This window comes from Lagopus leucura, unplaced genomic scaffold (genome assembly GCF_019238085.1).
Source record: "Lagopus leucura isolate 7727_CA_CO unplaced genomic scaffold, USGS_WTPT01 Super-Scaffold_73, whole genome shotgun sequence".
Classification (NCBI taxonomy): domain Eukaryota; kingdom Metazoa; phylum Chordata; class Aves; order Galliformes; family Phasianidae; genus Lagopus; species Lagopus leucura.
The window spans coordinates 96,848,268-96,869,464 of NW_024962252.1; the positions used below are offsets into that span (position 1 = coordinate 96,848,268).

A 21,197-nucleotide genomic window follows, 5' to 3' on the forward strand; every position below is an offset into this window, starting at 1 on the left:
TATATTGTAATAATGATGGTGCTATTTGGAGGAAGCTCCAGGCCTTGTGCCTGTCAGGTCAAAAGACCTTTGCAAGTGGCTGAGGTTAACCCTGGGTTCAGCCACAGCCTAAGTGGGCTTAGCTGTGAACACGATTTGGAATCTTGTTCAGGACAGAATTGCTCTTGGCAGTGCAGCAGCCTCTTCATTGCCTCCTGTGTAACACCATCCTTCCTCCTGTATGGGAAAGAGGGAGTGTGACTGCAATAATACCCAATGTTGGAAAATGTTTTTATCTTATTTTTGAACAAACATTACCAAATGGGCTGTGTAACAAGTAAAAGATGCATGTAGGAAGTGATATTTTGACATCTAACCAGTTTGGGAAGTCGCAGTTATTAAAACCCAGATTTCTTGTATCAGCAGAGGGCGCAGCATCATCAAGCAAGCAAAGGCTTTCTGCTTACTGCCAAGCCCTACCTGCTGGTGCCTCAGGAACAAGGCTTCAAAGGTGGGGTGAAGTCACAGAGCTAGTGAGTTAGAAACTTAGAGATCCTTTTGGTAAGCACAAAGCCATGTGACACACCACCCTCCATTGTTTTGCCAGAGTTCATGTATTTGTGGACTTTATTGGGATTAGGCATTAAAGTGCTTATTTAATTTCCCAGGACTCTGCCATCAAGGCTGGCAGTGCTTGATAGAGCTGAGCATTTTGTTGTGCTGTCGCCTGTTCTGTCAGAGGCAACCTATAAATACCTCATGCTTCTATGTTTCCCTATCTCTCACTCTGTAAGAGGAAATGGGCTTTTTTTCACGTGATTAGCAGGCAGAGGAACTTGTGAAAGTGACACAGCTGTACTGTTTAAAAAAAAAACAAAACCAACACCAAAAACCCCACCCCACAGAGTTTGTTACCAGAGCAGCTTAACTGCTGGCTCTGATAGACCTGAGGGCAGGACTGCCTGCAACATGGAGCGAGAGCCGATGCGCATAAGGGAGGGCTACTTGGTTAAGAAGGTAAGCAGGCAGCCTTGGACAGGGTGGAGGAGAGAGCTGACTGAGCAGGATGGGGAAGTGTAGGGAAATATGCTTTGCTTTCAGTTATTTAAAATTAAAAAGCTTTTTTTTTTTTTTTTTTTTTTTTTCTTCTTCCTAAAAAGGAAGGTGAATAATGAAAGCAATTCTTGAGTAGTAAAACAATGTGATTACAGCAGTGATCTATTGATTACAGAAGTACTGCTAGCAGTCGTATCTTGTTACAGTACTATGTGATGAGGCATTTCTGTGTTTATCCTACAGTACTTCTGGGTCAAATATAAATATATATATATATATATATATATATATATATAATTTTTTTTTTTTTTTTTTTTTTTATTACTAAGAAACATAAATGCCTCAGTTGGAAGCTTGGTAAAATAGGTAACAGCTCAAAATGACCAGAGCCTGTTCTACTGTGCTTTATCAGAGAGTAAAATATCAGAGAAGCACGTTGCTATCCCTAAAGTAGGGAGAGCTTGTGGGACCATGGACAAGGAGTAGGTTACAACTTTTATTGAAATCCTTAGTGAGATCAGTCTGGTGTCCAGCAGTTTAAACCAAGTCAGTTCTGGAGCAAGGGAGGAGCTCTGCTGTGGGGTCTCTGCTCATCAAAACCAGAATTCAGCTCCTTAGAGCTGCTGGCTGGAGAGCTCTAATCTGCTGCCACTGTTGCATAGAGGCCACTCCTCAGTCTTATTTCCACTGGCACTGGAAGTAGGCGAGTTTATACAGTAATCTCAAAGTTGAACTGATGCTGTCATGAGGAAAGAGATGACCAAATTCATTCACGGCAGATTGCAGTTCTCTCTAGTTCTGGTGGCCCAATACTTAGAGCAGGTGGCTCACAATCTATATTTTTCCATGGCAAGGAAATGGCTAGAAACTTGGACACAAGCACTGTGTCTGGCTGGGGCATGCCAGGGAAAAGATGTGTGCAGGCATCCGGTGTGAGTTCCTGCCATTCCTGTGGGTGCTGGGTCCCCAAGAAGTCTCTCTGTTTGGGTACTGCTAATGGAAAATTGCTGCTGCATGTGCTGTTTCAGTAGTAATAGAGAAGTGGAAATTGTGCCCCTTTTCTGTAAGGTGGTTCTGTCCTTGCTGAAGTGAGTTTGTGTTGATGGTGAAGAGCAGCAGTGTGCCAAATGGGGGCTGGAGGGCAAAAGGAGAAGATGCAGACCGGACTGGTAGCAGCTGTTTGATCTATCAGTAAGACTGCAGTGGATTCTGTAAGCAAAGCTTCCAGCCAGGATGGGCAAGGTCCTAATCAATCTTACCTGCTACTGAAGTACTCTCCTCTTTTTTGTTATGCTTCTAAAGTGAAGCTATGGAACACACCTCCCAGACAAGTCACTCACACAGCCACAGTTGTCTTTGCCAAGGGTGAAGGCTGTTTTTTCACTGGCTCTCTTCTTGTCTAATTTACATCATGGGAACATGCTTGAGGATCAGTGTTTTAGCTGGTACAGCATGACTTCTATTACATATGCATTCAGTGTTGGTTTTAGGTTGTCCTAAGCTGCTACGTGTATTTGTGGTGACTTTGTGTAATCTTCTGAGCAAGCATGGAAAGCGGCTCGTGTAGTGCTGCAGGAATTCATTATTTTTTTTAAGTTGTATAAAGGATTAATAAAGGATATTAATTATTAATAAAGGATAAATAAAAGGATTGTGTGGTGGCTCAAGTCTTGGCTCACCATCTTACTTGATTCCTTAGCAGAAGTTCAACCTATGGGTCACGTTCTCCAGAAATGGTAAATTCATGCAGCTTAAATGAGCAAAAAATCAAACTAGAGGAAACAGCATTCAATCCCTGTGTGCAATCCATATCCAAGACTGGCTCTTCTTTGTAACTGCCTGTTCAGCTGGGTTTCTAGACAGCCCCCGGCATAGTGATTTTTTCTTTGGAAAGAAGCATTTGCTTGTGGGGATCCTTCTGCCTCCAGTGAGGGCTGCAGAGGCTGGGAGCAGGTTCCATTCTTACTAACATCTCTGCTGACAGTTTCCCCTATTCACCCTGTAGTTGAATGTAAGATCTGATTCGGAGTGTGAAAGGCATAGAAGGCAAAGTAGGAAAAAGGATGTGATGGAGAAAGGCTATATTTGGGGAGTAGTGGGGTGGGGAAAAAAGGAAGATGGTTTTTCTGTCCCATTCACATGTGTGGAAATGCAAATGCAGCTAGTGCAGTCCCTCTCTCATGTCTGAAGATCAAAACAAGGCACTTTGCACGGTGTGATGGTGTCTGCCTTGCTTCTATCTGCAGCTTTAAGACTGTCCGGTAACCATGGGGGGGGGGGGGGGATAAACTGGGGTCTCTCTTTGTGCTGGAAAGACTAAGGACAACTAATATTTTTGAAGAATTCTGGACCCATGTATGTCTTGGTGCTCTTCAGTAATTCTTCAGAGAAGCTGTTGATATTCAGCATATCTAAATGTTCATTTGGATGAGCAGTCACTTCTGTGTCTGGGATTGTGACTGTTCTTAAAGCTGTCTGCAGGCAGGCTGAGCCAGCTAGAGCACCAGGTTCTTAATTCTAGAGCTTAATCATGCTAACTGAGCACAGAGAAACAGATAGTTCCTCTTTGAGTCCCTGAGACTTTGGCCGTTTATTTCACTATATGTAGGTTCTGGCCCTGGTTTTCTCTATATTTCACTTGTCTAAAAACTGTGATTCAGAAACAGCAAGTAAAAACTTCAAGAGATGAAATGAAGCACCTCGAATTCTCACCACAGCGGTTAGGGATCTGCACCCTAAGAACCTTAAACTACTCATTGCTATTTGCTGAAGTCAAGAAATCCTCTGCAAACTTAGAATCATAGTATCACTTGAATTGGAAGGGACCACTAAAGTTCACCTAGTTGAACAGCCCTGCAATGAACAGAGACCTCTACAGATTGCCCAGGGCCTGGCTCAGCCTTGCCTTGAAAGTCTCTGGGGTTGGGGCATCAACCACACCTCTGGGCAACTTCTTCCACTGCCTTACCACTTTTAGTGTAAAAAAAAACAAACAAAAACTTCTTCCTTATGTCCCATCTAAATCTCCACTCTCCTAGTTTGAAATTATTTCCCTCTGCCCTACCACAACAGACCCTGCTAGAGTCTGTCCCCTTCTTTCTTACAGCCCCCCATCAGGTACTGAAAGGCTGCTCTCAGGTCTTCTGGATCCTTCCCTTCTGCAGGCTGCACAGCCCAGCTCTCAGCCTGTCCTCACAGGGAGGTGTTCCATCCCTGGGCTCATTTTTGCAGCCCTCCTCTGCACACTCTCCAACAGCTCCATGTCTCTCCCGTACTGAGCACTCCACGTCTGGATGCAGTGCTCCAGGTGAGGTCTCACAGTGCAGAGCAGAGGGGCAGGATCACCTCCCTCACCCTGCTGGCCGTCATCTTGAATCAAAGTGGCTGGGACAAGCTGAAAAGAAATGCCTACAGGGAAAATATTGGAAAAACTTACAGGTGGGGCCACTGGAAGAGGAAGTAAATGGTGGTCAGAAGAATAACAACAGTGTGTTTGAACTGCATAGTAAGATGGATGCAGTTATGGTTTAGTGTTCCCCTTGAGACATGATAATTAGTTTAGAGTCAGATGTTCTGTGGAAGATCATGTCTTCACTGTTCACATGATATCCATTGATTTCTCAATGTAGGGTAGCATGTTTAATACCTGGAAGCCAATGTGGGTTGTGCTCTTAGAAGATGGAATTGAATTCTACAAGCGGAAGTCTGACAACAGCCCCAAAGGGATGATCCCACTAAAAGGAAGCACCATCAACAGCCCATGCCAAGACTTTGGCAAAAGAATGGTAAGTACTTCTTTTTCTGATAACTATGATTGACAGTATACTTAAACTGCTGAAGGCCCTGAAAGGGCACAAGGCTGGTAGTTAGATTCCTTATTCATATCCTGGTGATCACTCTCATTTGTCTTAGAAGGTCACAAGCAGGCTTGGACTTTTGTAGTGTTTGAAAGGTGTGACTGCTTGAGGAACAGCTCAGGATATTTCAAGAGAAGCAGCTCAGAAAGCAGTTGTTTGGATTTCTGACTCTGTCATAATGGATCTAAATTGTATTTTCACGGTACCAATAGCCACAAAATAAAACTGTGGTAAACTGTCTCATGAGCCCTGGAAAAACATAGTTATTGCCAAAGAGCACTGACTAGTTTGCTTGGGTGGGAGGGAGATAAATGCTGTGATACAAATGCCCTAAAAAAGCTATGATTCCAAACTGTTTCGTTACCATTCAGTAAGTACATGAGGTCAGGTAGTTCATACTCATATAATCTGTTTTATTTGCATGTTGTGTGGTTATATGTAGAGCTTTTACCTATGACTAAGAGCTACGTGTTTACTCAGAGTGAAAAACCAAAACTGATTTGGAGAAATTAGTTGAAATGATGCTATGCATTTGGGCTCTCTGTGGGCAAACACAGTAAGCAAGGTAAGGTCCAAATTCCCAAAGAGATGCACGTATCATGATATTGGTAAATTCAAAGTCTTGTTTGAAAGACTTTAGTAGAAAGCATTTAGTCCAGGAGGAGACTGTACTGTTGTGTCTGGAAGGAGGATTTTATGATCGTGCATCCTTATCCGATGGTCATCATAGATACAGCAATACCTGAGCTGGCAAGGGAGAGCATTCAGTTGATTCAGAAACATTTGAGACCAAAGCCATCTACTCCTTCTTGCTGACAGCTTCTGCCCTACTCAGCCCCTGGCAAGACTGGGCAAGCTTTACTGGTAACCCCTGCAACTTTGGATCTGACCTTCTGTTTCAGCGAGCATACGTGCAAGCCAGAGCTCTGCTTTACTGCACTTGACTTCACCTCTTTTGCAAACCCTAAACAATAAAGGTGAAGTGTAATTACATTCAGGGACTTGAGCATGGGGGAAGAAAATTAAATAATCAAATGAAGGAAGACAGTATATCTGTATGCATCTGGTTCTAATTCTGTCAGTTTAAAACTGTGTCTCAGCACTATCTAATTAACGACCCTCTGTACAGCTTTCCTTACTCTATATGTGGGAGGAGGATGCTGTTCTGGAGTATCAGATCCTACAGTACAGTACTAGACATTCATTTTTTCCTTATAAAGCATTTTTTTCTGGACAGGTTTTTTTGTGTTTGATGTCCTGATAAAATCACTGCTGTTCTGTAGGGGTTGCATGTGCACTCCCAAAATAGGCAGAGGGGTACAAAATATTCAGTGTCAGATCAGGAAGACAAGGCACGTGCCTTTTCAGAAGTAAAATCTGATGCAGTTTGTTGAAGTCAGTGGAAGTGGTCCCAATGACTTCATTAGGTGTTGGAGCAGCTTTGTTAGGTCAGTGAGATCCCTCTGCAAGTCCATAGAGCAGCAGCCCTGAAGAAGTGCAAATTTGCACTTCTCAAACAGTCAAAACTGCAGCATACTCATTCCTACAAGCAGTGGTGTTATTGGGATTGTTCTTACTGTCCAACATGATTAAATTACTGCATATATTCCTTGAAAATACAGGAACTTTATTTTTTTATATTTTACATCTTTATTATGCAGCTGAATTCAAAGCCTCTGTATTGCATTGTGCATTCTAGTTAATTGCATGCTAAAACATACAGTTGTGCTGCTTATGGGAATAATTCTGGTTTATAGTGACTTGAGTGCATTTGTAGCACTAAAAATGGAAGTATAGTTTTAGGTCAAGATTTCTGTAGGGTAAGAAGTGGGATAATTCTAATTAGGTCTGTTTTAAGTCTAGTATTATTTGAATTCACACTGGGGCAGGGAATATTAAGCTGTGAGCAGACTTCCATGTTCATCTGGTCAGATTTCAGCTGTTTGAGTCAGGTAGGCCTCAATGCAGTGATACAGTCTGAAACCTCAAGGGTGCATGTTACAGCACACAGGTAAATCAGTTGCAAAAAGCAGATGCTGAGGGGAAAGGAAGTAATCTTGGATTTCTTAAACAGATAAAGCTTGTTCCCAAGAGGCTGTGACTGCATATTTAATGATTTTAATTGCAAAATGTACTCACCATTGTTTATTGGTCTTGACATGAATCTTTATCATTGCTCAACGTGATGTTAATTCTGCTATATTCCTTCTTCCTCTCTCTTCCTCTGGATGGCATTATCATGTATGGCTCCTTATAGTGGGATTCATTTATCTAAAATGTTGGTGTTTAGTTCAAGCTAACGCTCTAATTTTCTCAAAAGCACAAATAGATACACATCTCCAGAAAAGAGTTTGTTCACTTCTAGGATTGGAGACAGCTGATGATTCAGTCTTGATTTCATTGCTGTAGATCCACTGTTCTGTGCCCTCTGATGATAGTCTCTACTTGTCCCTATGGACCCATGCTGTTTGCTCCATTATTAGCTTGACATTTCCAGTTGATGCCTACTGAGCCTTTTTATTCTTGTACAACTATGGAAAACGTAGCAGTTCCTCTTATGGGGAGTTGTATTTTAGAGGAAATGGAAGCCCTCTTGTCTGAGTAATTTGACCTAGATTTTCCATCCAAAAGGTCACTGGATGAAATAAAGATCAAACAGTCTGAATTTAGAGGGCTTTTTTTTTTCCAAGTTGGTGTTTTTTTGTTTTTGTTTTTTTTTCTCTGCCTAGTCCTCCTGCCTTTAAAAGATCTGTTCTGATTTTGTGGGAGTACAAGTTTTCCATTGGGGTCAATGTATATTAGATCATGATGTGTATCTCAGAGTTGGATTTATCATTTCCCTGCCAAAGCCTTAGAAGTGTGCTAGACTGTAAACAAGTGCAGCTACTCTCTGTGACAGTTTTCTTCTCTCTAAGCATATGGTGTGGTTTGTTTTTTCATTATTGCCTCTCCTCCAGACTGACCACATCTCTAAATAGTGAGACAGGTTTACACCCATGTGATTTTGCAGGGGATGGGTACTTCAGTCTTTCAGCTATGTTGGACTTGCCAGCAAATGTTAAAATCATCAGCTATATGGGTGCCACTCATTTTTGCTGATGTTAGCTCTAGCTGGAAAGTAACAGAAGTCCATTATCTGTACTGCCTGTCCATGCTTTTCTTTAGAATTATTTGACTGTGGCTCTAAGGCACTCTCCAAAGCCCCTTAGATAGACTGTATGCCATGGTGGCACCAGCTACACTAAAGTAACTTGAAGAAAACATTATTTATCCTTCTAGTTTGTCTTCAAACTCACTGCAGCCAAGCAACAAGACCACTTTTTTCAAGCCTCCTACCTGGAAGAGAGAGATGCTTGGGTACGGGATGTCAAAAAGGCAATTCAGTGCATAGATGGAGGTCAAAGATTTGCCAGAAAATCCACAAGAAAATCCATCAGACTTCCTGAAACAATCAACTTGAGGTATGTTCTTATAGCTCTGCTAGTCTGTTTACTTCCCTCTGCAGGCAGTGGCAGAGATGTAACCTCAGCATGGAAGAGCTATTAGCATGTCTGTCCATGCTACCAATCCAGTTTCCCTTGGAGTCCTTTCTGCATCACTGACAGTTTCAGCATGGCAAAAAATAACTTGTGGTGAGAACTGGGAAGACATTTTTTTTTTTTTTTTTTAAAGCATCATCTTTTATAAAAACAAGCTAATTTGTCAAAGGATTTTGCTTATGAGCAGGCTTCTGTGTACACTGCAGCACTACATGTGATTCTTTTAGGAGAAGCATTTTCACAGAGGACAGAATTTACTGTCCAAAGAATTTAGCCTGTGACACTCAGTGTTTGTCCTTGTCATTTCAGAACCTCAGGGAATTAGTTTTGAGCAAGTGAAAAGCAGATGGGAAGGAGGAAGTCAGATCAGGGGTCACTGAGGTTACTTGGGCCCTCTGAGAGCATATGTGCTTAAGGGATGTCCCAGTCACAGGCTTTCTGCTCAAATGGCCTCCACAGTAGGGATTCCTTTGTTCACACTACAGTCATCACAAGCTTGGACAGTCTCAAAATGGGGCCAATTAATGATGAGCCCTTTCTGCACCGTGCCTATATTTCTGATGGCAATGGTGAAGCTTCCATGTCTTGCACAGAAAGCTTTTCAGGAGAAAAACACCAAGCCATGCTGTAGCACTGCAGAGAGCACTATGCTAGCAAAATATGAAGATCCTGTGAAAGAATGTTTCTATAACAGCTGGATATAACTTTTTACATGCTAACAGTTTTTGTTGTTTGTTTGTTTTATGCACAGTGCTTTGTACCTCTCAATGAAAGATCCTGAAAAGGGAATAAAGGAATTGAAGCTGGAAAAAGATAAAAAAGTGTTCAATCACTGCTTTACAGGTAAGGAGATCTTGTCCTGTTGTTTTTTTGGTTTTTTTTTTTTTCCCTTCATTCAATAAAAAGAGCACAGGGCTAAGAGTCTAAAGATAGACTAAAACAGCTCTAAGCCATTTAAAGTACAGTTTGTGAAGAAAGTTTGAGAGGGAAGCCTGGCAGAGGTCATGCTGACCATTGTGGGACATGCTCAAAGGATGAAGCTTGGGAGGGTTCAGATACAGTCATAGTGGAGGAGAGAAAATCAAATGAGTACCAGCAAGATTGAAATAGATCTTTCTAGAAAGTTGTGTGAAACAATTCCAGAAGAACTGTTTCTCACTGAATTTTTCTACATCAAACTGTGTCATGTTTTAATTCCTGTCCTGCTCCAAGTCAAATCTGTGGGTGCTAAGCTTGAATGTCAACCTCTTTCTACAACACTGCATCAGTAACATTGCAGCTTGAAAGACTGTCTCCTCCAGGCTTGGATTTTCCAGTCCCTCCTGCTGAAGCTTCCCTGCTCAGCCCTGCATCTTTTCCAAGCTCTTTTCTCCTGGAAATACAGTGTACAGGAATTGTATTGGCCCAGGACATCAGTTGGATTAGCTGTACCTCACTGAATGACACAGGCACATTTGCAGATTAATTCTCTGCATTGTCACTGAGAACATCTTTCAGGAGATTTGTGTTTAGATAGATTTGTTGCCTGTTGTGGTGTTTATTTCTTGTTGTTGTTGTTTTTATATAAGGTTTCTGTGTGTTTGTCTTGGTCTGTGGCTGATATTCATATTGTTAATTCCTTTGTAACCAGGCACTGCTGTGATTGACTGGCTGGTGTCTAGCAACTCCATCCGAAATCGCAAAGAAGGCCTCATGCTTGCCTCCTCTCTCTTGAATGAAGGCTACCTACAGCCTGCAGGAGATACATCCAAGGCTGCAGCTGAGGGACTGTCAGATACCCCTTTCCTGGATCTTAGTGATGCCTATTACTACTTTGTGAGTGCTGTACTGGTTTTCCTTTGTTTCTGGTTTGCAGATACTCTTCTCAGGCTTGAGCCTTGTTTTTTAAGTCCTGGTGGAAAGGTTGTCAGAAATTGAGAATTCCATGTTAAATATCTTTCTCTGTGTGATGCTCAGAATAAACTGACTCAACATTTGTAAGGTCAGTTCTTCTGTCGCTCTGTGTGAGCTGAGTACAGAGATCAAACTGGGCTCTTTTTAGTTTAGACTTTGTTCCCATTAATTTCAGCAGTAACCAAGACTTGGCCACCAGCTCCCCGATGATGATGATTCAGTGGAAGGGAAGGGAGTAATTCATCATCATGAGGCTTCTTAGAGCAGCTCAAGCTGGAAACACGTTTTTGTGCTCAGAGCCATCAGATGTGACTCAGTTCACACGCATGCAAGCAGAGCTTGCCTATGAGCCAAGAAGCAAAAGTTTTCAATATCTACCTTGTAACCCCTGTCCTGGGTAGCTTACCTAATCTTTTCAGTTTATTTCTTCAAATCAGTCCACAGAATATGAAGAATTTGCAATACTGCAATCACAGCCAAATACTGCTTTTAAAAATGCTTGCCTTATGAACTTATGCTTGCAAAAAGTTTTCTTACTGTCGTGTAAAATTGCTTCAGTTTTACAGTTCTGTTTATACTTACTGCATAGAATCACCCTACTTCACTGAAATGAATTTCCCATTGCTTGCTTTGTTTTCCTAGAGTATCTCTATGGTACCTGGGCAGAAACAGAAGCACTGGCAGTGCTGGTGAAGGAACCATGTAGCCATTATGGTTCCTGGCTACCCATGACACTTCTGATAGCCATTGTGCACTCTGCTTGCTTTCAACTTGCTTTTAGTTTGCTTCAGTGATCTGGGGGAGGAAACTCCAGGTCAGCACCTGGCTTGTTTTCACGTGAACTGGAAGTACAAAAGACTACTATATGCAGTACAAATGGTTACCTTCATTTATACCATTTGAACTACATAGTTTCACTAAGCAGCATCACAAATTATCTGAGATGATAGACAGCCTGGATGGAAACAAATATTAGATGCTGTGCTCGATGTAGGAAGAGGAGAGGTACATTGGGTTGGGAATGGGCAGCCCAAAATGTATTGGCTGTGCCAGCTTTGCTTCATGTAAACTGTGATGTGTGGAGGTGCTCCAGGTCTCTTCAGAAGCCTAAAGACCTGTTCTCATAGTCCTCAATCTGAAATGCTTCCAGTGTGACATGGAGAGGTCCTCAACTTTACTGGAGTGTTTTTCAGTAAAGGAGTTGGTTTTTTTAGGTATCAGAAACAGAGTGGAAGGAAGGCAAAGAAGCCACACTCATACATCATGTATAAACATGTACCATTTGTGTAACTACTTCATGTTCTCTTGTGATCATGCAGCCTGACAGTGGATTTTTCTGTGAGGGAAATTCTAGTGATGATGATGTGGTCCTGAAAGAAGAATTCAGAGGCATGATTGTCAAACAAGGATGTTTGCTAAAACAGGTTGGTACCATGCACCTTCTACCCTTTCTAGCCTAGGATACAGGATTACTCTTTTCCTCTTAAAAGCTTTAAAGAAGAGAAAAATAAGCCTTGTATTTCTCTTGTTCAACCAAGTTACTCAAAAGCAACAGAAGAAATTAGGTATGAGTCTTTCTGCTAACACTTAACCCTGTCACATTCACCTCAGCCTGGTTAGTAGGAACTATTGCAAGCAGCAATAGTTAGTTGAGAAACTAATATTTTGAAATGCTGAGAGGAAATGATTCATGATGTTCTTTACCAATTAATCTGGATTTGGTCACCCTCAGTGAACTGTGGCTCACTGTAGGCACCATTGCTTCTGCTGATTATGTCTGTTTTCAAGACTGGAGTGATGGATGGGGGAAAATGTAGTCCTGCTGTGTAATGGTGTTACTGCAGTTACATTGTGAGTGCTGTAAAATGAGTCAGTGTTTCAGCTTCCTGAAATGCTTCCAGATCTGATGCCCTGGGATGTCACCCAGTCTGTCTTCCCTGCAGCTTTTCTGGTGACTCATCGTGTTCAGGCTGGGAAGGTCAGGAAGGGAAATTTCCCATCTTCCAGGAAGAACAAAGGGCAGAACCAGATGAGCTGGATGTAGTCCATGCATGCCTAGGGTCCTTGTGACCAGTAGGAGTCCATGAGGTGACCAACTGGGCCAAACTGAGCTTTAGGATGAGATCTCCCGGAGCCTGAATGCACTTAAACAATACTGATTGATTAGAGGTGATGGACTAAAGGCTGGGGCAACTTTTATTAATATTTGGATGCCTGCGGTGTTTGGAGCTACATCCACATGCTGATATTATGCTCTGAGGGCAGCCCCTAGAAGTCGGGTGCAGTGCCTGGAGCCCTAGGAGGGCTGAGTATCTCAGAATGGCATTGCTGTGAATTGGCATGAAAGCTTCCTCAGCCATCCAGCCAGGGATGCTGTGGGGAAATGTTAGGATCTGAGCTTGGCTGCTAATAGCAATGATTATATATATGTGCAATTATAACTGCACCGTTGGCCATAAGCATTTGCAGGGAGGGCAGTTCATGACATTTGTGTTTTTGAATTTTTCTAGGGGCATCGGAGGAAAAACTGGAAAGTGAGAAAGTTTGTTTTAAGAGAGGACCCTGCATATCTTCACTACTATGATCCTGCCGGAGTAAGACACATTTGGTCAACTTTGAATTATTTTTCTGTTTGGCAGTTTTGCTTTGGGGTTGTATTTTTGTTGTTGTTGCTGAAGTTCGGTTAGTTTTTCGTTTGTTTGATTTTCAGGCTGCCCTCCTCTAGAAATATGAGTGAAGTATTTGCTTAGGAATGTGTGATTAAAAAAAGCCAGGCAGGGCAATGGGGCAATTTATGTTCACACTGCCTGGTCACTCTGGAAGAGTAAGAGGTAATGATGGTTTTGGGGGCTGGCATGTCAGGGTGGCAAGTGACATCCAGACCTGGGAGCAGTCAGCACTGAACTGTGCTCTCACCTTGTCTCTGTGGTCAATTGGAAGTGAACAAGTTGAAAAGAGCAAATTAAGGCAATACAGTCACTTTGCAGTTCATAATTTTCCATGTCAGACTGAGACATGGCACTTTATTTCACATGTAATTGTAATAGGCCAAATACTGTTCTGAGAAAGGAAGGAGCATCACTGCAGAAAAAACCTACCTCAAAAGCAGGCGTCCATATGGGTTCAGCCCATTATGTGTGTTTGTCAGACAGCTGCAGGAGCAGTGCTGTTGTTGTGGGTTACAGGTTCTGTGCCTGTCCTGCTTGGCAGAAGCAGCCTAGACACAATGGAGACTCAACACTGAAGAGTTTGACCTCCATTTCTGGTGTGTTTTCCCCACTCTTGGCTTTTCCTCCCAAAATACTGAAGTGTCAGCTCTCAGGAAATGCATGTTTCAGGCTTATGCTAATAGAAGTGCTTCTCCGTGCATTCTTTGCCTATCACAGTCTAGAAGCATGAAAGAAGGAAAAATAGTCAAAGTTATAACAGCTCCTGCTGTTTTTGTTTTTTTGGGGTTTTTTTTTCTCTAATTAAGCAAACAAAAACTTTCTAAGATCTGCTCTTCTTTCTAATTAACCTTCTTTTCACCATGAAAAGGAAAGCCTGTAGTTGGCACAAGGTGGTTTGTATTCTTTCCATGCCATTACTCAGGACATGCAAAATACTCTGCAGATCCTGAATTCCAAATTCCAAAAGGCTTCTTATTTATTTACAGATTTGTGAACGCCCTTACCCTCCATATTACACTGGCTGAGGATCCCTGGTTTTCTAAGGTGACACGCTTAGTCACCAGATGTTTTTGTTTCCACTGTGGAGTTGTAGTCAGTTACTGAGATGTGAACAGTTTCAGGAGTGTTGTATTTTATGCTGACTTTGTATCTGTCTCAGGGAGAAGATCCACTAGGAGCAATCCACTTGAGGGGCTGCGTGGTGACTGCAGTGGAAGATATGCCAGACTGTAAGGAACCATAGTGGAAGAGCTGTTATAGGGTTTTTGGTGCATTCTTTCAATCTGCCAAAAAATCACAAGTGATTTTATTTTTTTTTAACTCAAAAACAATTTGCACCAATTCAGTAATTGTTCTAATTACTAATAATTCTAATTACTCGGTTATCTTTATCACAGTACCTTCCTCTAGTAACTAAAGGTAGCAACAGGGTATCTTGTGCTTTGTCAGCTGTTTAGACTAGTCAAATGATGACCTGGCATCCCTATGTTAAGATAACTGGCCACAGAAATAAGCTGAGTTCTCTTTTTAGTTTGTTTTTTGGATGGTAACTTTAAGTTACAAATGGCAGTGCCAATGAATTTGCTGCTCTACACATTCTTCTTCCCAAAACTAGAAGCTGTGGGAAGAGCAATGGTTAGCATTGCTGCAGGAACAAGAAACATTCACTCTATGCATTCTCTTCTCCATCGAAGCAGTGGTGAAATGTGCAGAATTCATATTTTTTTACTCCAAAACAATGACAGATTTCATGGGCCTAATTTTGCAAAGTGCTTACAAAGGTATGGCCAGGCACAGCTATAGAAAGGAGGCAAATCCCTTCACAGAATGTAAAGGAAGAAACATTTTAAATGCAAGACTTTGATCACTCATAGCTGACTTCCTTATTTCTTTCCTGTAGCCAAGAAGCATGACGTTGAAAACAACCTGTTTGAAATAATCACAGCAAGTGAAGTCCACTATTACTTGCAAGCAGCTTCATCTGCAGAGCGTACAGAGTGGATCAAAGCAATTCAGACAGTTGCTAGGACTGGGAAATGAAGGTGATCCACCAGCAAGAAGGACAACTGAAACTGATTGCTCAAAACAAAACAGGAATTTTAGCTTTTCACTGAGATAAAGTCATGTCAACCAGAAAAGCCTCCTAAGGCTTGTGGGTTGGGAGGGGGGAATAAGTTTCAGTTCTGTAGTGGGCACAACCACAACCCAAGTGGAAAGTATCTTACTAAATTATAGCATAGAATGTTACGTTAGTGTGTGCTTCTTGTAGTACTCAGTATGCCTTGGGAAGGTTATACCTTATGCCTTTCCCTGCTGCCACTGCTGATAGCGAGGATTTCACCATTAAGAGCGGACAGGATCTTGTTGCTGTCTGTACACAAGGAAAAGTCAGTATGACTCAGCCTTTACTGTTTGAGTACCTTCTAATAACTCAAGGGATTCCCAAGACAAACTTCACCCTTTCTTCTTTACTAGCCCATCTTTCTGCTGCCGTGTTCAGCTATCCAAGTAATGCAATAGAGCTAAGAGCTAATGTGATCCACACCTTTATAATCCTTCAGTGTCAAGGAAAGGAAGAGTACAGACAACTGTGGTAGCACTATGCAGAAAGCATAGTGTGCAAATGTACAAATCAATGACAGCTGTATGAGTATCCATGCAGTAAAATTCTTTGCCTGTGATTCTTCCGAAGCAATCTCAGTTTTTCTGTACCAACTTCATTTTGACCTTCACTATATTTCTCCAAAAGAATCTGCTCCAGAATCATTGTTTTGCTTCATTTAGATGCCAGTGCAGCTGGTGGAGTGTTGTGCACTGCTGATTTGACCTGTATTTGAATTAAGAATCTTTCAGGAAGAGGAAAAGGATCCATATGTTGATACTTGAATTCCCAGCTGAGGTGTTGTTGATTAGGGTCTGTCTTAACCTACAGAAATGTACCCAATGCTTGGCTCTGTGCTTTAAGTCATATTAGAGGAGCCTTATTAGTTCTGCAATAAGTGTTGTTTGATGATGTCAAGTTGCCTGATCAATCTTTGTTTTTTTGTCATACTTATGCCTCCAACCTTCAAGTCTTCAAACTGTAACTGGAGGTCAACATGTGACATTCTGCACGTAGCCTTTTCTTAAAAAAAAGAACTTAAAAAGAAACTTAAAAAGATAAATTAGATTTCTTATCCTTAAGAACTCTTATTCAGGTTTCTTGAAACTAAGAAATAAATATGGTTCTAAAGCTTATCTTTAGTTCTGTTTTCATTATATGTGTATTTACCCTGTTCACACATATGCCATGCAAACAGAGCCAGGAGAAGCTGCTAGTTCAGCTTAGGGTAACCAGATTGATGTTCAGGAAGAAACTTCATCGGGTTCATGGAAGCTGTATTATCACAAAAGCTGTTGTTGTTTTGGTAAAGCAGTAGCACAAGCAGCTTCTGCAGTAACTGGACTGTGCCTTGGTCTGTTGGACCATCTTGGTGATGATAATCTCCCAGGGCATGGTGGGAGATTTAACATGAAAACAAAACTTTGGTGATCCACTGCATGCATTTGGGTTAATATGGTTATCTGCACAATGGAAAGCTATAAATACAGTAACACATTGCTGATAAGTTTGTGTTTTTGTTTTTTTTTTTCCCCATTTGGAGGGGAAAGGGTATGAATCATCATCTCGTTCACACAGATAGCAAAAACAGTTAATAGAAAGCAAGTCTGAAGAGATCTAATGTAACGTACCTGAAGGTTGATGGGCTAAATATGGCTTGTTGCTTTCTAACATTATACCAATACTGTGCCTTTCACTCTTGCCTAAAGAACTCTCTGCAGTTATGTTCATGTTATGCAGTTGTGGTTTGATATCAAACACCTGCAGAAGAACAGCTACCGCTTTTTTGCTGGGACCCTCTTGTGTTGGTGAATCTCTGCAGGTAGAAGCCAGTGTAGTCTGATGAGATCTGGACCTCAGAAGACTGTATCAGCCCAAAAGGAAAATATCTTGGGTCTTACGCTAAGCTCAAAGCTCAACCATGCTTTCTACTCTGTTTTTATCTCACAGGCATCTCCATTTGTTTATTGATCTCTGGTATTTTTTCTTTTTTTAACCCCCAAAGTGCTTGGTTTTTCAGAAATTGCAGGCTTTGGCATATTTGTGACCTCAACAGTAGAGAACAGCGAATATTGGCAGTCAGCAGAGTCTCCATTATCCTAAAGGAAACATGGATTTGCTCAAGAAGCTTCTTGTACCCTTGAATCTGGGTGATTTTCTACTGTGTGCAGTAGAGCACTCCTGGTGTCTTTCACTTCCTTGAATTACTTCTGGTAAAGGATCAGATCTCGTTCTTTAATAAGCTGAGTTTCTTCTCAGAAATAACAGAAAAAGCAGCTGTGCTGAGGCAGCAGGCTGGCAGAGACAGTGTTGTCACATCCATTTAGGACATAGAGGAAATCAGTTTCTAGCAGGCATTTCCTGTGTCTCATGCAAGCTGACAGGATCGCTGAAGCCTGGTCTGTTATTCTGAGGAAGGAAGCCTCACAGTGAAGAAAAGATAACTATTTGCTCAGCCCTGCTTTTTTGATAATTGCTTTGTGGTTTCTCAGACCTCACTAACCCCAAAATATCCTATAGCACAGGAAAATGAAACACAGAAACTCGTCCAGCTTAGCATAGCAAAGGAGGAATGCAACTGTTGGTACGGTGCCTACACATGAATGGTATTGTTGGCAAATCTCTTGGGGAAGAGAGCTGATGTTTGTACCAGACAACAGGTTCTCTAACCTGCTAGGTGGCTCTTTATGACGTGCACCCTGAGCACTTATCTCAGGGGAAGCATGAAGACTGCAAGTTTATGTCTCATGCCACCCTGCCCTCTTTTCCTTCTCTGAAGACTTTTGTTTGCCTGAGAAGGTACTACGCAACTCCAAACCGATCTTCCTTTTATTCAGGTTGCCACACATCTTGACACAAATAATTAGCTCTGCGTTCCAGGATGAATGTGTGCTTTAAAAATAGACGTGATAAGAAACAAGTACATTTCAGCAAAGCCCAAACTTTTCTTTTTATGGTGAGGCATCTCTGTGATAAGTTTTTCACAAGGGATGACCTGGAGACAAGGGTTAATATGGGGCTGTTATTCAGAGATACTCCATTTTCAAACACGTGGTAGTGCTTCTGAAAATCCAAGTGAGAATTTAAGTGCCACAGGTAATCTGACATTAAGAATTGTGCATGATAGAATGGGAATTGTCACAACCCTTGAACTGAGTGAAGTTGCTCAGAAAACAGCTGCTGGAGCTGAGACAAGGTGCAAAGGCTACCGTAATGGATGTCTGCAAAGGAAAAAAAAAAAAAGGATTAGTTTTATGCCAGTACAATTTCCAGACATACCAAACGGATTTTGTCCAAGGAAATTAAATATTAAAATGCAATTATATCATAGATTATGAGGCAAGTCCAGTTACTCAGAAGATGGGGAAGGGAAGAGGCATACTGAATGCTAGCACTAGAGGAGAGAGCAGGCCTAGTACAAGGCCAAGTAAAAGAGAAAGAAAGGAGAGCAGATGCTTGTGATCCATGCTTCTTCCAACTGTTTTCACCTTCTGTTTAAATCATCCTTCCATGCACTCAGTAAATACTACTTCAACAATAATTACTTTTTTTTCCTATTAAGATGGATTAGTCTTTTGTTATAGAATACAGGAAAGCGAAAGAAACCACTGAGAATAAGGATTATATTTATAACCTTCGTTTACTGTAAGACATGTACAATGTCATCTACAGTGAAGATCCTCATGTGTTTGATTTGCCATAGTTTTCCCTCCCCTGGCATGCTGCCCATGTACTCATCAGAGCTGGTTTTCAGGGGTGTCTATTAATGATGCACCTACAAAAACACGCTTATAGCGTGAACCTCCTTCTTCCACAGTTTAAAAGAAAACTGAACAAAACAAACTTGTAAATACATTGGAAAATATAGCATCCATGAGAACTGCAACAGCCTACTAATTGTTCAGCCACAGGTGGTGCTTTTTCCCATTATCCAATAGTCCCTTCCCCACGTGGAAGTGATTCTGTCTTAACGAGTTTCCAGCAGTGGTTTTCAAAAGATTTTTACTTGTTCTGTGTTCTGGCTTTCCCTTGAAGGGTAAGGTTAGAGTTCTTTGTGGTTCCATGATATTTGTTTCTGTCTTTGTTTTCAGGGTGAAATAAAAAAAGTGTATTTTGTTGATGTAAAGTTTGCTCATAAGGAAGACGGGAAAATACTTAAGACTTCTGAGGTGTAATCTGGTGTGCTGTCATACTTTTCTTCCAGAGAAAGTTGGTAGCTGTGCTTCCTATGCTGTAAATAATGCCTTCGTGCAGTAATCCTGCTTGTGGTTTTAGACTTCATTTTATTACCAATGTTATATAACAAATATTTTTTGCTGATTTGTTCTCAAAAGCTTTAGAAGGTTGTAGAGGTTATTTAAGTATAAAACACTTGTACAGGGGTCTAGGTAAGCTCTTTGTAATACATCTCTGTTTCTTCTGAGATTCAGGCTTGCACAGCACCAAAACTCCCCTTATTAATTCTTTTTGAGAATTAAAAAAAAATTAGTTTTTCTTTTTTAGAGCTCCGAAGGAACATGGGACTGAACTTTCAGAGAATGAGAAAAGCAGGCAAAAGTCCTTTGTTTTTTGAAGTTGGTATTTCTACTAATGTCTTTCATTTATGTTTCAAAAGGCGTGTATATATTCTTTTGTGACCTGTGGCCATAATGTTGCTATGTAGAGAACTAATTGTGTTCAGTCTGCACTTTTGTGTGCAGTAGAAAGCCTGAAGCCAGGCTTCTAATTTTCCTCTCTTGTTTGGGTTTCCTGCAGGCTGTGAGGGCGATGCTCGGGGCCTTTCCTCTCACCACGCCGCCTCTCTTTGAGGAGTGTGGGGGTTTGACAGCTTTGGCAGCATGAGAAAGCTGTGTGCAGCACACAGAGAACTGCCACAAGTTCTTTAGTAAACCTGTTTGGATTATACGTAAATAAATGCACTGTGTTGAGTTTGTCTTCAGGTAGGTAAAAGTGGAATAAATGTGTTTGTACATATTGATAACATGCCTCAATAAGCAAAGTGCTTCTTTTCAAAGGCTAAAATGTGAGGCTGTTCACACAGCCTGCGTTTTGAAGGTTTGATTTCAGATTATATGCAAGTAATTATTTTTATACTGTATGCAGTTATTAATGAATAAAGTGCCAGACCTTTTCTAGCAGCAGGGTTCAGGATGGAAAACTCAGTCCTGCTTCTCACGGCTAAGTGTAGATAAGCTCCTCTCCCTTGCTCTCTCTCCTACCAGTGTGGATCCTGAGTAACTATGACCTTTCTAATTTGACTTGTGTAATGCTGAGGAGGACAAAGGAGACTTAAAAGCACGTGATAGAGTCAGGATCAGTGTTCAGAATGATGAAGTGCTGCTGCCTTTCCAGATGACTTTACCTGCCAACCACGCGTGGCTTAGCCACTAAAAGAGAGTCTTGCTGCATTGTGAAGCCCTTGGAGTTCTCCTGTTCTCTGCAGTTGGTGGATTGGAGCCTAAAAGCAGAGAGCATCTCTTGCCAACTTTGAAAGTGTTCATTGGTGAACAAGGAAATAGAGATATAGAATATGAGACATAGTTCTGGGTGATTTGCAAAATGAGTGTGAAAGGGAGCCAACATGCAGCCATGTGTATCTGTGAGGTTTTGGTTGTTGTTGTATGGGATGATAGTATGGCTGAAGTTTGAATCTGATGCATGAAAATAATTTGAATATGGTTGTTTCATGACCCTTCACTGCTGTAGCTTATTTTAGGAACTCCTTTACATTTTAAAATGGAGGTTGGTAATTTGCAGGCCAACTAAACAGAAAACAGCCTTGATAATCTTTGAAGCCAAGCTTCGTCTGTTGTTACTCATGGGACTTCTTGAAATAGAACTTCTGACGAAATAAGTGTTTTTTTTTTTCCTGGATTAGAACATATAACTTCTTGCTTTGTGTTTAGAAGCAGAACTGTGCCTTTCCCCTCTGTGTTTCTGGCTCTGATTTCTTTTTCTTTTTTTCTTTCCCCTTTCTGTTTAGTTGAAGAGAGGGTAAAACTATATGAAGGCTGAGAAAACTGCTTCTCGTACTTCAGCTGTCTTCCATTTTAAGTGAGGTAGAGTATAGTCAAGCTCTTCCCCATCCTTGCATAGATTCAGC

General features: G+C 41.4%; 1 protein-coding gene across 1 annotated transcript; it reads left to right on the forward strand.

The window, feature by feature from the left end:
- The first annotated feature begins 884 nt into the window (after positions 1 to 884).
- Positions 885 to 16,230, forward strand: PLEK (pleckstrin). Its single transcript, XM_042876887.1, has 9 exons — positions 885 to 996; positions 4,665 to 4,820; positions 8,172 to 8,353; positions 9,183 to 9,274; positions 10,062 to 10,246; positions 11,644 to 11,748; positions 12,835 to 12,918; positions 14,153 to 14,222; positions 14,894 to 16,230. Exons 1-9 carry the CDS (start codon positions 949 to 951, stop codon positions 15,031 to 15,033), a joined length of 1,062 nt encoding a protein of 353 aa, XP_042732821.1. The 5' UTR covers positions 885 to 948; the 3' UTR covers positions 15,034 to 16,230.
- Positions 16,231 to 21,197: the final 4,967 nt, after the last annotated feature.